This window comes from Zootoca vivipara, chromosome 1 (assembly GCF_965207765.1).
Source record: "Zootoca vivipara chromosome 1, rZooViv2.hap1.1, whole genome shotgun sequence".
NCBI lineage: Eukaryota > Metazoa > Chordata > Lepidosauria > Squamata > Lacertidae > Zootoca > Zootoca vivipara.
In genome coordinates this window covers 58,168,907-58,185,035 of record NC_142582.1, presented here as the reverse complement: position 1 = coordinate 58,185,035, position 16,129 = coordinate 58,168,907, and the positions used below count along the sequence as shown (strand labels likewise).

The 16,129-nt window shown below is 44.1% G+C and overlaps 1 protein-coding gene across 3 annotated transcripts in view; it reads right to left on the bottom strand.

Moving 5' to 3' along the window:
- Window positions 1-9,226: 9,226 nt before the first annotated feature.
- Window positions 9,227-16,129, bottom strand: part of LOC118088609 (uncharacterized) — an 83,925-nt gene continuing 77,022 nt past the window's right edge. For all 3 annotated transcript variants that reach the window (XM_035122462.3, XM_035122488.3, XM_035122479.3), the window contains exon 15: window positions 9,227-14,691. In XM_035122462.3, the coding sequence (XP_034978353.3) occupies window positions 13,004-14,691 (1,688 nt within the window). In that variant the 3' untranslated portion in view covers window positions 9,227-13,003. The remainder of the gene's footprint in view (window positions 14,692-16,129) is intronic.

Sequence of the window (16,129 nt, the reverse complement as noted above, 5' to 3'; positions counted from 1 at the left end):
CACTGGTTTCTGCATCTCTGTCCCTGTTCCCGAGGATTGACTGGCATTGCCTGTTCTTCTGGAGCAGGCAACTGGCAGTGGGGAGGGGGAGGCCCATACAGAGCAGCCAGGCAGGTCGCTGCTTCAGCCTCTTTAAGCTCACCTCCTTGGCAGGGGCCAAAGCCTAGTTGGATCTGTGGCTGTGCCCTAGCCTGCTGCTTTTCTTCAAGAAGCCTTTTATAGAAAGGGAGCAAATGTGGGTTGAGTGGCTCTACCACTGTATCTCAGAAAGAGAGTTAGCTGCGGCCTGCAGAAGATCATACCTCTTCGGAAAGCGTTGCCAAGAAATTCCACCCACTGACACTCTGCCATTCTATAGTGATAGGGAAACTCTTAACTGGTCTCAGCCATTTCTGGGGGTGAGGTGGGGGAAGACATATAAATATACCTCCTTTATAAATGGATTCTAAGCCAATTCTCAAACTGTTGTTCCCAGAGTTGGGTTTTATTTACCTTTGCCCCTGTTGGTTTACATTGGCATAAACATGGAAGACGATTCCTTCCCGTCGTTCTTGGCAATTGTTAATTCTCCCATGTGCTAGAACAACCCCAGTGAGTTTTCTCTGCGGAGAGTAGTTCTGCCTGGTGAAAGTTCCCTGCAGGCCTGGAGTGGGGTGGGTGGGGGAAGGGGGGTGTTCTTTTGCAGCATGTCACTCCCCCCCCTTCTGTGGTGTTGGGAGGACTTGTGTGTATGTGTAAATATATAAATGACTATACAGCAGCTTGTTGATTGCAACTGAAGGATGTTTGATTCTCAGTTTTAGTCTCTGTTTTTCACTGAGCCCAACTTCTGTTTCATCCATTAATTACCTGATGGAGTTTGAAGGAGAACAGCTCTTTCTTGCCCCTTTTTTTGGGGGGGGGCAATTGGGAGCTGTGCTGTCTTCCTTCCCCCAGAACCATTGTGTCTTATGAAGGGGTGGGGAGGGGTGCCTAATGGACAAGAAATGGCCACTTGTTGGCTTTCTTCTTTGTTGTAAGTTTGGCCATTTCCTGAGCAGTTTTTTATGCTTGTTGCCTGTGCTGGGGCTGACTGCGTTGATGTGCTTATTGCAAATCTTGTGAACTTCCTGGAGGGGCAGCTGGTCTCTGGAGGCACAGGAGTGTGTTTCCTTGTTCCTGCTCTGACCTCCTCTTTCCTTTGCAGCCGCTGTGCCTATGCCGCTGCATGCACAGCTCAAATTCCTGCTCTTCAGGTAGCAGCTCCTCTGTATTAATGTGACTGTACCAATTATACTTGCTGTTCTGTTAAAGGTTTTGCCAGTAAGATAGTCAAGCCAGGTGCTCGGCCCTAGCTGAGCTAAGGGAAACAAGTTCCTTCCAATAATTAGGTAACTGGTGTGGATTTTTAAAAGGGGGGGGGGTTCGATCCAATGTTGGAGGTGTAAAAGAGAGCCCAAATCTAGCCTTAAATGTCATTAAAAAGTGTTGTTCTCAAAGGTGTGTTTATTTTTGAAGTTGACTATTTGCATGTTGCATCTCACTGGTTTGATGCCTTTTTTCCAAAGTTTGCCGAGTATTAAGTCACCTTTTGTGCGCTGCATCTGAAGATAGGACACACTCTCACTCTTGAAAACAAATGCTCAGAAATCTGTCCTATCTTAGCAAGTGTCTATCTTAGTCCCACCTCCATGGTTGATCTTCTTGAAGCGAGGCTGTCTTTGGGAGAGGGATAGCTGTTGCTTGGTAACAAAGATGACCCAATACAGTTGCATACACTCTTGACAAATTATTATTATGCCTACCTTTGTGGATCACTTCTATTCTCTACAGCAGGGGTAGAGAACTTGTGGCCATCTACAGTTCCCATCAGCATGGCCAATAGCAAGTAGTTTAGCAACACGGAGAAAGCTAGTTTCTTCACCCCATGCTACAGGTTTGTTGGATCATGCAACCTTAACAAGGCTGCAAATGAACACTTGCTTGAGGCTACTACAAAAGCAGAAATGGTGAACAGTATCTCCTATGGGCTCTTTGCAATTACTTCTCATTATCTCAGTTTGGGGGGGGGGATGCAGGTGGCGCTGTGGGTTAAACCACAGAGCCTAGGGCTTGCTGATCAGAAGGTCGGCGGTTCAAATCCCCACGACGGGGTGAGCTCCCGTTGCTCGGTCCCAGCTCCTGCCAACCTAGCAGTTCGAAAGCACATCCAAGTGCAAGTAGATAAAGAGGTACTGCTACAGCAGGAAGGTAAACGGCGTTTCCGTGTGCTGCTCCGGTTCACCAGAAGCGGCTTTGTCATGCTGGCTACATGCCCTGGAAGCCAATAACACGAGATGAGCACCACAACCCCAGAGTCAGTCACAACTGGACCTAATGGTCAGGGGTCCCTTTACCTATCTCAGTTTGGCATGGCATTTGGTGGGGAAAGCATTTTTGTACATAGGTCTGCTGTTATAGACTGATATACATGGGCACATAGGTGTGTGCACATACCTGGACAGCAGATAGTGGCTAGATATCCAACTGCTGATTCAGAGCTGAGGACAGAGGCAGTCTCTATAGTTTTGCCAACAAGCACCTGTAGCCCAGGTATGATGATGGGAGAAATAAATATGGCACATGCAGCACAGCAGAGACAAAGCTGCTATTGTTCCTTGAATACTTTTTTTATTCCTTGAATACCTTTTTTACAATCAGGTAAGCATGATGTGAGGTTGTCTAAACTGCTATATCACCACACTCCCACCAGAACAGATGTGCAGAAGGAGGCATGAATAATCTGACAAGGCAAATGTTAAGTTTTGCCCTGATGGTGGTCTTCATGCAGCCAGCTGGCACCAGGATTCTGAAGACAACAAATGGGGCAGGGCCCTTATGCCTTCCTGTTTTCTAAACGTCTGCTGGTACAGTACTATTCCAACCCATAATTGAAGTTTGAGGGTGAAAGATTTACTAATAATTCTTAAAGAGCCCCCAGCACTTAGGGAAGAGGAGTTACTGCATGTGAATCCAAGTAAGTGACTATTTTTCTTTATGGAACTGATGCTGGATCCCTTTAGAGAGCAGAAGAAATTCCTTTCTGTCAAGGATAGCCTGCCTTGTTCCTGAATTCAACCAAGCTGGAGAAATCCACCTAAGAGCTGGCATAGGGAACTGGCTCATTTGTTACTGCCAAGCTTTAGCTAAAAGCTGAGTGAGAAAACCCACATTTAAATCTAAATCACAGGCTTGAACAGCCGCAACCTTCATCTGAATTTTTCCTCCTTGCTATATGCAGTGCTAGCCTGTTACGATAGAAATGTATCTAACAGAACAGACTAATGATAGGTTGAAATTGTCCAAGCTAAAGGAAAAACATAGGTTCTACAGCTGGGCTGAACAGGCTTCACTATTGTTCTGTTTTCCCTGCTGTTGCGTTTAAGTTAAAAATAGGACAAAGAGCCATGCTTGGGCCTAAGTCCACTCCAGGCCCTACTTAGCAGCCATTATTCAGGACTGACTCATTGACTGATTAGCAACACAGGCAGGAACTTTTTACAAAGTGCAGGGGAAAACATTGGCTACCACTAAAAAAATAATAATTGGAGCACCAGGTTGCAAAAAACATGGATGTACACGTCTTAAGGGCCTCCAGTGCAGTTAGCACTTTCCCTCTGAACCAGTTCAGAATGTTGCTGCTGTTGTCCAAAGTCTCTTGTTCAAACTCAATAGTGCTTAGTCTAGAAGAGAGGACTTCTCTACCCCACCTCCCCCCCAAAAAAGGTGTGTGTACTCATGCTTATTCCAGATGTTCAGGTTTGCTTGAAAACAATATATTGCGAACTTGAAGACAAGTCATAACATGGAAAAACTTTTTTAAATCCAAAATGTCTAAGCAGGGTTGGGTAGTGCCCTCTTGTGGCTGCAGCAGTCTCTGCCTTCATCTTCCTTTGGTAAGGGAAGTCTCTCTGCAAGTTGTCTTCTGTTCCACTTTCTATGTAAACATTTGTGAGGAGGACTGACACTGCACAGAGAAGTTAAATTTGCACTTTGGTCCTAGCCCTGTGAGAGCACTTCCTGCTCAAAGCTTAAAGGAATGAATTGTAAGGAGCACCTCTTGCTTTCAAGGGAGCTGATACCGGTATGTAGGAGAACGTCATGGCACACAGTGTGCTTATTAAGAGAAGGCAAATGTAACGACATTTCCAGCTGGTTCTGCAAAAGTAGAAGCTAGCTTATTAAGCAAGCAATGCTAATTAAGTACTACTGGTAGCTAAAACACTCCTGTGATACATAAAATCCTTCAGTGAGCACAGCAAGAATTCTTAAGTTATATCTTTTCATTTAAACTAGCAGGATAGTTCCATTAACCAAAACACATTCTCTGGATCTTTAGCGGCAAAGTTCTGTTGTTGTTTTTTGGTGTTTTTTTTTTACCAACTAAGACAGTAAACCTGTGCCTGGAATATCTCGCTTCAGCCACAAAGACTTACATGCTGGAACTCCTCCATAGGAAAAAGTTGCACAGATGGAGAGAAAGATTGTAACCTAGCCGCCTTCCCAACTTCCTAGTTTCTGTGCAATGAATTGAACCACCCGCTATGTCTGAACTGCAGGCATAGCAGTGGTTGGTTGTGGCAACTAGGCCGCCTACATTAAACCCAAGGATTTTTTTTTAAGTACCCCATCCTTAAAACCAAATATTCCATTCAACATCAGTATCTGATGATTGCAGTTTTGAGAATCTCTCAATAAAGATTTCAGTCTCCCCAAGCAGCTTAGTGTGTTTCAAACACCTGTGCCCTTCCTCTCAGATTGCTTCCACGTGGTTACTCTCTCACCAGTGTGAGAGCCAGTGTGATGTAGTGGTTAAGAGCGGTAGACTCGTAATCTGGGGAACCGGGTTCGTGTCTCCACTCCTCCACATGCAGCTGCTGGGTGACCTTGGGCTAGTCACACTTCTCTGAAGTCACACAGCCCCACTCACCTCACAGAGTGTTTGTTGTGGGGGAGGAGGGGAAAGGAGATTGTTAGCCGCTTTGAGACTCCTTCGGGTAGTGATAAAGCGGGATATCAAATCCAAATCCAAACTCACTTAACAAGCCATTCAGAGGTGAATACCTGCTTGTGGAGCCTCTGTGGTTCACACCCACACTTTAAAAAGCTGTCAGCACAAATGGTGACAGTGAAGACGCCCACACTGTGAGCACAGAAATGTCTCAAAGCATTTCAAAAGCAGCCTTCATCAATGGCACTTAAAATATGCAAACTTCCAAGGTTCACAAGGCTACAGAAAAAGAGCAGCAATGGCAGTGATTTTCACAGCCCATTCAGTAATATAAACATTGCAGTTGCTGTTTCCCCACTGCACTTGCATACAGTTCCAGTAACTTAAAACTGAGGGGAAAAGATATGCATTATTTAACTGATTTTGATTTTCATTGCTGGAGACCAAGATAGCAACCAATAACACAACAGGCATCTTCAGGGACCTGGCATGTTGTGCACATCTTTTGCATTGGCTACTATTGCCTAAGAACATTAGAGCAGACCTGCTGTATCAGACATGAGGCTATCAAGTCCAGCATCCTCTTCTTGCAATGGTCAACCAGATGAATAAGAGGAGTTTGGATTTGATATCCCGCTTTATCACCACCCTAAGGAGTCTCAAAGTGGCTAACATTCTCCTTTCCCTTCCTCCCCCACAACAAACACTCTGTGAGGTGAGTGTGGCTGAAAGACTTCAGAGAAGTGTGACTAGCCCAAAGTCACCCAGCAGCTGCATGTGGAGGAGCGGGGACGCGAACCCAGTTCACCAGATTACCAGTCTACCGCTTTTAACCACTACACCACGTTGACTCTCTTGTAGATGCCTACAAGAAGCCTAGAAGCAGCACAGGAACCCAACAGCACTCTCTATACTGCTGCTCCCCAGTAAGTAGAATTCAGAGGCATAACGTCACCAATACTGGCAATAGTACATAGCTATCAGGGCATTAATAGCTTTATCCTCAATGAAATTGCGCAGCTCCCTTTTAAAGCCATCAGTCTTGCTGACCACTGCTAACAATACCTTGCGGTAGTGGATTCTGTTTATGTCCTTTTGTCTTGAATCTTCCCATATTCTGTTTCATTGGATGATCTCATGTTCTAGTATTAACAAGGGAGAAAAAACTTCCTTATCCACTTTCTCCTTGCCATGCATAATTTTACAGACCTCTACTTATCAGCAGCAAAGAGCAAAGCTGGAACTAGCTGCTTATGGAAGAAAACACAAAATCCATCTGAGATGCATGTGATTGACATCTGATCTGCACAGTTGTTGTTGTTGTTGTTTAGTCGTTTAGTCGTGTCCGACTCTTCGTGACCCCATGGACCATAGCACGCCAGGCACTCCTGTCTTGCACTGCCTCCCGTAGTTTGGTCAAACTCATGTTGGTAGCTTCGAGAACACTGTCCAACCATCTTGTCCTCTGTCGTCCCCTTCTCCTTGTGCCCTCCATCTTTCCCAACATCAGGGTCTTTTCCAAGGATTCTTCTCTTCTCATGAGGTGGCCAAAGTATTGGAGCCTCAGCTTCACGATCTGTCCTTCCAGGGAGCACTCAGGGCTGATTTCCTTAAGAATGGATAGGTTTGATCTTCTAGCAGTCCATGGGACTCTCAAGAAACTGAAGATTTTGCAAATTATTCCCATCCTTGTAAATTATTGCCATACTTTAAGTAGCGTTCTACCTTTTCAGAACCAGAAGCTCAATTGTGCATTTAGGGGCCCATTCCTTTGTGACCCACCTTCAGTCAGGCTGTTATGCAGCAGCGAGTCATGACCCACCACTTGGAGACAATTGTTTTAGTTTATCAGGTCACAGGCCACAGCCTATAACTATTGCATATTCTTAGCATGAAGTACTGTAGAAGCAGAAAACTAGAATTTGCCTGCCATTAGCCCAGAAAGGATATTAGCCATCCAGGGACACACAAAAAACAAAGTTATAGTACTGTCCACATGAAGGCAACTCAAAAGTTTTGGCACCATCCCAGCAAAAGATTACCTGAAATCATTGCTCCCTGGCTACTACAGTGTGTCTCCAAGGAAAATACATCCTTAGCCAAGGGAATAGTGCTGACAAGCAGTGACCTAGCAGTGTTCCATGTTGGATACAGGTACTACCTTTCAGACTTGGCTTACCTGGTGCTGCAATAGTTAGGCCAAATTTCTTCTAAGTAAGATTCAAAGGATGAACAATGATGAATAACTTCTAGTTCCCCTCCTCTCCACATCTAACTTCTTCCAGCAGCCATAGGAAGAGGCTCAGTGCCCATGGGAACTCTTGGCGCTCTCTAGTTGAGTGGCTTAGCCCAGCCCAAGAGCTCAGCACAAGAAGGGATGTGAGAAATAAATCCACACGTGTCAAATTACAGAATCAATTTGCAGCCGTTTGTACTAAAATTTAACTGTTATTACAACCATGTAAAACACAGCATTTGAACACTGTACAGTCCTTCTGGATCAGAATAAAAAAAGTGAATGGTTTTTGTTTTGCCCTCCCACCCACCCACCCACCCCAAGCATATACATAAAAAGGCATGAAAGCAAAAATACAATACACGGAGTTACAGAGGAAGCTTTCAAAAAGTGTAAACAAAAATAGCAATTAAAATGTAATAATAAAAAAGACAATGGCAGCAGAGCGATCAAAGTGCACAAAAGGACCAATCTACTGAACTGCAGAGGTTACAAGTTTCAACAATGGAAGAGTTTCCAGAACCTCCATGCTGAATTTCTGCCACATGGCTGTACTGTTTCTGCTCAAAGTGTTGGATCTGATCCAACCCCTAGCTGAGCATTAAAACTAAATACATCTCGGCTACATGCACACCATTTGGGGATTGGGGGAGGGAGGGAGTATTTTCCTGAGTTCCTAAAGAAATACTGGCTCCATTCCCCTTACTTAGGAAGGCTGTAGGAGCCATTCATTGTTTGCTGTACGGCAGGTGAAGTTGCTGTTTGCCTACTTGCACAGGTAAGCTTCTTTGCACTGAATATTCCACAGCCCCCACCAAGCACACACATTATTTTCAAGGGAGATATTGTACTTGTCCTGTCTTGACTTACAGTGGGCATGCTTCTATAGCAAAAGGTGGCAAACCTGAATAGGAATTAATGACATCAAAAGAAAAATACCCCTAGCAAACCCCTCTAGAGCTGACTTCTCAACTAGAGATGGTAAATGCATTGTTGTCCAAAAGTAGGAAGCATTAAGCTTACAAAACATAATGTAAAATAGAACCTAAACTAGATACTGTACTGTTGAAATCCAAGTAGCTTTCTGCATATGGCAATCTAGTTTGTACAAGGGCATCCCTAATATTGCTAGAATACTGGACAAAAAGTTGCTCTTTTTCTAACTCCTCACTAGTCCTCTCCAGCTGAGAGAACCTGAAAAAAAAAGAGATTGTGTGATGAAAAACTACTATCTCGGTTAAATACTCTCTCTTACCTTTCCACGTAAGATGCACTGTACTAGTCCCTCTTGCATCCTGTTTGGAGTCTGTTTTATACTCCTGCATTACCTAATCCTCTCTTTTTGCTGCAGGCATCCCAGCTGAACTCTTTAGCATTCTGGTCCACTTCCATAATGTCTCAAAGGTCTTTCATCAGGAAATTTAATTGTGCTGTTAAAGCAGAATCAAATTGGTTTCCTATCTGCACGTGACATTGAACTAACATTTAGGGTGGAGAATTTCAGGCGTGCGCACCAAGGTAAGCTCTCTTATGTCCCTTGTCACTCTCACATTTGCTTTGGTCCCCGTGCCATTTCTGTGAGAGTGGTTGGTCGGATTAGAGGGAATTTCGGGGGGGGGGGGTAGTAAATCAGCAAGGGAAACAAAGTACCGTGCCCTCCTTTCTACTGTTCCAATTTGAAACAGCAGCTTCCAAACTAGAACTGGAACAAGCCACTGGCAGAGAAGAATGTTTGCATGTCCCTCAACAAAGAGATTTAGGCAATAACTGCAGATAGAGAATGCTTCCACCTGGGTTTTAACATGAGAATGCTGCACACAGGGAATGTTGCACATATGAACATAGCTGCCAAGTTTTCCCTTTTCTCGCGAGGAAGCCTATTCAGCATAAGGGAAAATCCCTTTAAAAAAGGGATAACTTGGCAGCTATGCATATGAATACTAGAGACCCTACTGGGTAGGGATTGTTTATCAGTTTTTACCTGGGTGGCTGTACTGCCTAGGGATATCTTACATTTTAAATACATCTAACATTAATTACTATTTCATCCAGGTTTTACTAATACCTGCACAACTGTTATTATCTGAATGCCTTTTCAAAGTACAATATGCACTGTGATCAACTCCTATATGTAAAGTTACATTTTACATTTCTAATGTAAATAAGACAGTTACACCTCTAAAGCATAAACAAGATGGGTGGATAGCCTGCCTTATCCTCTAGGTATCTACCTAACTTTGGGTAGGACCAGAGTTGATTTATACACTTTCCTAGTAACCTTACACATGGTTAATGTCTGCTGCAACTCCTCACAGAGGTCCCCCCCTTGCAATTATCTGTGGGTTGCTCAAGTTATTGGCTTGAGAAGTGTCATGCCTTGAGAAGGTGATACAAAGTCTGCTCCTCTTTGGGGATTTGCCCCTTTTAAGAAGCACACTGATTAAGTAAAACTCTAGATATTTCTTGGATTTTGCTGTGTTTCAAGGAAAGTAGCCCAGCAAAGAATCCTGCATCTTTCGATTAATTGCATGGAGAAAAATGACTTGTCCTCCTTGGTTCACAGCAAATCAGGCCATGATACTGTCATTTTTAGAACTCCTTTACCCTTAACTCACATTTGTACTCCCTCCCATTGTAAGGAAAAGTTGAAAGTGTTAGAGCTCTCCTGCAAGGTCAGTTTAATGTCATACATGCATTGCAATTCTTTTTTTCTTCTGAAGATGCAAACAGTCTGATTAGCATATGCAATCAATATAAAGGCAAAAAGCAACCCAAGAGTCTTAAGGAAGCCCTTAAGAGAAGCAGCTCATTGCCACGGGCTTATGAGGGGGGGGGGGGCAGAAGGATCATGAATGCCCCAGTATGAATCAAGAGAAAAGGAAAGGCTCCAAAAGAAACAGCTGGAAAGCCAATAGGCTGGAGGAAAGTGATTAGTTCATAGAGTATATTTGGTCCAGAGCCTGCTCTGTTACAGTTCATTTTGTTTCAAAGTGTCCCTTGTTTCCTGTGCAGTTCTTTGGGAGTCTGCAGTAGACAGGGGCACAAAAAAAGCTAGGACAACAAAACAACAGCCAACTTGGTTCTGCTGCTTGAGAAAGGACATGCACACAGATAGGCACCGTGGCTTGTCATCGTACCAGTCTATTACTGGACCATATAGTTCTCCAGAAATTAAACAGCTGATTTTGAGACCACACGTTATAGCACTGCTCAGATACCTGTGGCCCAGGAAACAGATGAACATTTTGAAGCCAGGAGTTGTACAAGGAAGAGTGTGGCATGCATTAATAATAATTTTTGAAAAATAATCTTAAACATTAATTGGGCCACAGTCCTGCTCTCTGGTTGTCTGGTAGCCAAATATAAAATTGATGCAACACCTGCTGTTTCCACTAGGGTGCAGTGCTCTAAAGTTCAGCAGGGCCCTGGGATGTCCTACTGCAATTAGCTAGAGCATATATTGTCCATTAGCAATTCTTTTTGTGGAAAATGTGCGTCACAAGTTCAAGGCATGTAGGTGCTAACTGGGATGTGCATTTGACAGCTGTGAAATATTTCTGGATAAGCACCTTTAAAACTAATGTATTGCATGATGACCTTAATTCTGATCGTACCTTGTTTGGCTGAAAACGGAGGTACAAATAAAAAAATGACACAGAAATTGGAAGATCAGGCTGGTAGAATGAACACATATTTGACTAAACAGGATCCCATCTTTTTCCTACTAACCTTTGCTCCAACTACAGCAAACAGGAGTCTTGTGCACGTTGAGGGAAATCTAACCTAGATATTAATAGTTTTTCAACACTTTTCTTTCTGTTCTAGAAGCCAATGAGCAAAATAAAGACTTATCAGTCATTACCCTTGAAATACAATCCTGGAACGATTGATATACACAAACATTTTTCAACAATTGTGCAGCAGTTAGGGAAGTAAAATGTAAAATTCCACACAAGCACAATCTTTGTCTTCCTCCACCGCCATTCTTCTCTTCCTTCAAGAACACTGCAAGAACTAACTAATCATTAGGCCTCACACCACCCCATGAGGTAAGAATTAAGGATTATTATTCCCTCTTCCCCAGCTCACCAAAGGAAGAGGCAGACAAGAAGTTATACAAGCCCCTAAAATCAAAAATCAAAGCTACTGTGACATTAGAAGAATTCCTGGCTCCCAGGGCTAAACAAGTAACCTCTCCTTGTAGTTAGCAAAGGGAAGTTAGGATTGAAAGCTGTAGACTGCTTACTTTGCTCCCTCTCTTCTAGATAAAAATATTAAAAAGCAATAGACCATTCAAACAAGGAACTGTGCACTATCCAGTCCTTCACTTCAAACCAGACATCTGTTTAAGGAGGCATTTATTGGCCCCAGGAATGGAAACTAAACAATCCATTGAAACGGCTGGGGACAAATACTGATGGACAACAGCTCTGGAAAGAAGGTTGGGCGTGAAGTATAAGCTTGTATTTGAAGAACCAAGCCTTAGGAAAGCTCCCTTCTAAAGCTATAGTTTTTAGGACTATATGCATTCTTAAAGCACACCTCATATTCCTAGGAAAGGCTATCTTCTAAAGCTATGTTTTCTGTCTTGGCCACTTTGCATTTTGTTGACAGACAAATGGGCAAAGAATGGCATCAAGGATCTAGGAAAGTAAAGGCTGCAATCCCATGCACACCTACTTAGCAGTAAGCTCCAATGAACTCAGTGGGCTTATGTCTGTGTAAACATTCACAAGAATTGTGATGACTTTCCTATCATCTCCAACATGCTTTCCACAAGGCTAGGCTGGAAATGGTATCCTTAGTGTCAATTCCATGGGACTCTTGTGGTTTGCCAAGTGCACAGCCCCTCTTTACAGAAGCTTTTTTTGAGTCACTTGCATGGTTGTGAGCCAGCTCACTTCCAGAATCTGCACAGGAAAAATACAGAGGGAGAGGTGGGTAGACAGGCCTCCGACAGTTCTTCTGTCTGCCACAGTCACCCCTCTTGGTGATGCAAGTGGTCCAAGGGCATGAACCCATCCCTGGTGAGCTGCATGGAATCTAGCCCACCACCTTGGCTTCTTTCAGAAAATACCCTTGCTCTCTATGTGCAGCACATCACACAGTTCAACTGAACAGAAAAGCATTCCTCTGCATGAAATGTTTTACTAATCTTTGAGAATCCTTATCAGTGCAAACAAGTGAGGGAGCTAAAGAACAGGCATGCTGAGTCGCCTGGTTTCACTGCAAGAGAACACACACATGAACAATGTGTGCTGGATATTGCATAGATGCTGTAAAAGCTAACTTTCCTGACATGAATCATCCACCGCTTAATTTACAGGACTACATTGGCTGCTAGACTGAAACAGAAGAGCCGCACCACTATTGCTAATGAAAAGATGTGCTACTGGCCCAAACCTACAGCTGAGTGGTCCGCCTGCTTCCTTAAATGATTCATTCCACCTCCCTGGTGTTCTAATGCTCACCTTAAATTTTCAGCTGTAAGGGTTTGGGAAGAAAAAGTGTCAAATGGTTTTGTTAGGTTAAATCTGTTAGACATCTACTCAGGTGTGAAAGAGGAGATGAAAAGCCAGATTCGAAAGCACTTTGGGAGCTGTCTGAAGAGGAGAACCCAAATTTGTAAAGAATCCATCTACAGGCATTGCCTACTGGCCTGTATTCTAAGCTCCATCCTGAATTATTGGGGTACAGCATGACTGGCAATGCAGATGCCTCCTTAGGCTGTGTTTTCTCATTCCAAACCCCTCATGAATAAGCGCTGTGAAACCTTAATCTCCTCATTCTCAGCTCTACTAGAATGTGACTGACTTAGACATTTGCACCATGGGAGGGCAGCCGGGATAGAAATTGTTATCTGAATGAGTTTTGAAAACCTTGGGTGGGATTTTTGGCTTTGGCCTTTGAAGGGCAGGTGAACCACTCAAAGTGTTCCATGACTTCTGATCACAGTCACTGGCATCCCCACCCAGAGTTTCCATAGCTACAGGAGGAAGTGTGTCAGCATCACCTGCATCGTGGCAGCTGGCTTCTGGCAAGGGCAGAGCCACTTGCTTTTTGCTTGAGAAGTCTTGCTCAGTAGCATGAGCCAAGTGAAGCGGGGTGGTAGTCTTTACTATTCTGAAGGGGCTGTGCTGCTCCTGCAACACCGGGGATGAAGTGGGCCGGGCTTGGAAGCCTTCTGACAGCAACTGCATCTCAGAGTCCAGCTCAGATAAGATTGGCACACTGCCCCCACCAGGGTGGTTCTTGTGAGGATACAGCACCGCAAATGAAATGGGCTGGCCATATTCGTTGGGCTGTTGCATCAAATCTACCGTTTCCCAACTTTGTCTCTGCAGATTTTCTAGCTCCCCAACTGATGCAGACTTGGGCACTGTACACTTTAACACAGGAGCACAGAGCTCAGTCTGTGGTATTAAAACTGCCAGTTTCTTAGAACCGGGAACCTGTACAGGAGATTTCTCGTCTCCATTGTCACCTTCAGACAGGTTATCATACTGAGATGCATTAGAAGGTCGCCGTTGTCCATCCTGAAATGGGAGAAGAAGAGCAGCAAGTGCTTTGGTCGGACATGGAGCAGCTGTGCTTTCTGACAAGTCACATGTTGTGGACTGGCTATGTTCTGTCATAGAAGACAAGTCTGGACTTGGAGGCTGGTACAGGTGATCTGGAAGCAGCACAACATCTTCAGATAATAAATCCTCAGAGGAGCAGGTGATGCTTCCATCTTGAAGAGCTGCATCATTACACACAGATGATGCCAACTCTGAGGTTATTTTCTCTTCAAGAGATGGAAGCAATGGCACTTGGCAGAATATCTCTGACTCCAATACTGTCTCTGTACTATTGAGGGTGATAGACAGGTCTGCTTCTAAGGTCTGGCTCTGCAAGTGAGACTCCTCCCAGAGAGAGTTGTCCATTGGCAATCCATCTGTCTCACCTTGAAGCAGCTGGGGAGCAGCATGGTCTATATCATCTATAAAAAGACAGGGGTTATTTTCCTGCAAACTACACCTCTCTACGCCACTGCAATCCAATGATTCAGCCACATTACAGACCATCACCACATCCTGACTTTCTCCAATGACCTCAATATCATCCAGCACTATAGGACCACCCTCCAATGGGATTTCATTGGCATTTTCTCCTACTTGTTTCTCTTCCATTTCAAACTTTTGGCTTGGCTGATGATGATTCTGGAATGGATTTTGGTGCACATCAGCTGGTTCAGCTTGGATGGGTGGTCCATTGCGTTGTGGAGCAGAGGCTCTCTCATGCAGTGCCTTATTTGAATTAACTATTGTTTCGTTCAAGTGAGTAGGACTTTTATCTGGAGAAGGTTGCATTACAACATCTTTGTCATGGTTGAGGTCCCCGGCCGCCTTTTTCTGGCCGTTAGCTGCAACATTAGGCTTCACTGACACCGGATTGAGAGAGCGCTCCAGCCCCAGAGGTTTCTTGGGAAATTCTTCAGATTTTGCTGTAACAAAAGGCCACACATTAGTTTCTTATTTTGAATCAAAGTGCAACAATGAAAGGTAGCTGAAAGGAACCCAAACTTTCTGTAGCCCAATTTAGTGAGTGGTCAGGAAAGGAACAACAGTCTGTCAGTCTAGTGCACCTAATCCATATATATTCCCCCCCCCAAAAAAAAGTCATGGTGATATTTACAGCTCTCACCGTCTGATTTTAAATGGGTATCTTTCTTTTTTTAAATCCTGCATTAACATTCATGCACATATACAAGCAGCCCAAGTGGGGCTCAGAGGGTATTTTCAGTGAAATACGTGAGAATGTCTTATACACACACACACACAATGCCATATTTTGTAGCACATTTCCTGTGAGGAACAACTCAAGAGATCTGGAGATATTTAGTTTAGGGAGGAAAATATGACTAAAGGGAGGGACATGATTGAGGTTTATAAAATGATGCATGAGGTGGAGGAAATGGAGAGATAAAATTCTCTCCCTCTCATAATACTAGAGCTAAGGGTCATCCAATCAATAGACTCAGTTGCAGATGAGGGCAATTGCCTCCATGCTCTGCTTCAGAGCTTCCTAGAGGCAGATAGTTGGCTGCTGGATACTGGGCTATTAGATGGACCTTAGGAAGAGTCCTGCTGGATCATGTTCATGTTCATACTGTATATATAACCTGACAGAGCTTCCCCCCAAAGGCTAGGAATTGCTGACACCAAGCACTCTATTTAGAACTCCTGGGCTTCTTCTAGAACCACAGTTCCTAGTGTGAGTATATACTCCTAGGGGAGTATATACGAGTTCCATGAGAACTCATATTTGTTGTTGTTTAGTCGTTTAGTCGTGTCCGACTCTTCGTGACCCCATGGACCATAGAACTCATATATACACCCCTAATTGCATGCCACCACAGCACCACACCCTTTTGATGTAGTGCATGGTTTGTAGTGTCCCACTGTCAACAGATAAGGTCAAATACCACCCCTTCCCCACACGGAGCAAAGACTAAATCATGGGTGTGTTGGACCAATGACCATTACCATTTGAGACAGGCCATGGAGGCCCATGAATTCCTGAGCCGGACTTGAGGCAACATAATCTTGGATGTTGAAGTCACACAAAACCACAGTTCTGGGTTCCTCCAACATCACACCCAAGACAAACTCGGCCAGCTTGGTCTTTGCCCCAACATCAGATGCATGCCTCTCAGTCCCACTTCAAGAGAGGAGAGGGGCTTCCCAATGGTGGCAAGTGAACTCTAATGGAGTACAGCAACACTTCCCCAGACCCTGCTTCTCCAGTCTTGGCTTTTGAAAGGGCTTTGTGTTTGTGCTAATAGTTCCCCATCTAGCTTCTAACTGGAATTGGATGCTACTCCCATTGAATTCTGCTCAGAGAGAGAGATGGGGAGGTAAAGGGAGTGTTCATAGCAGATC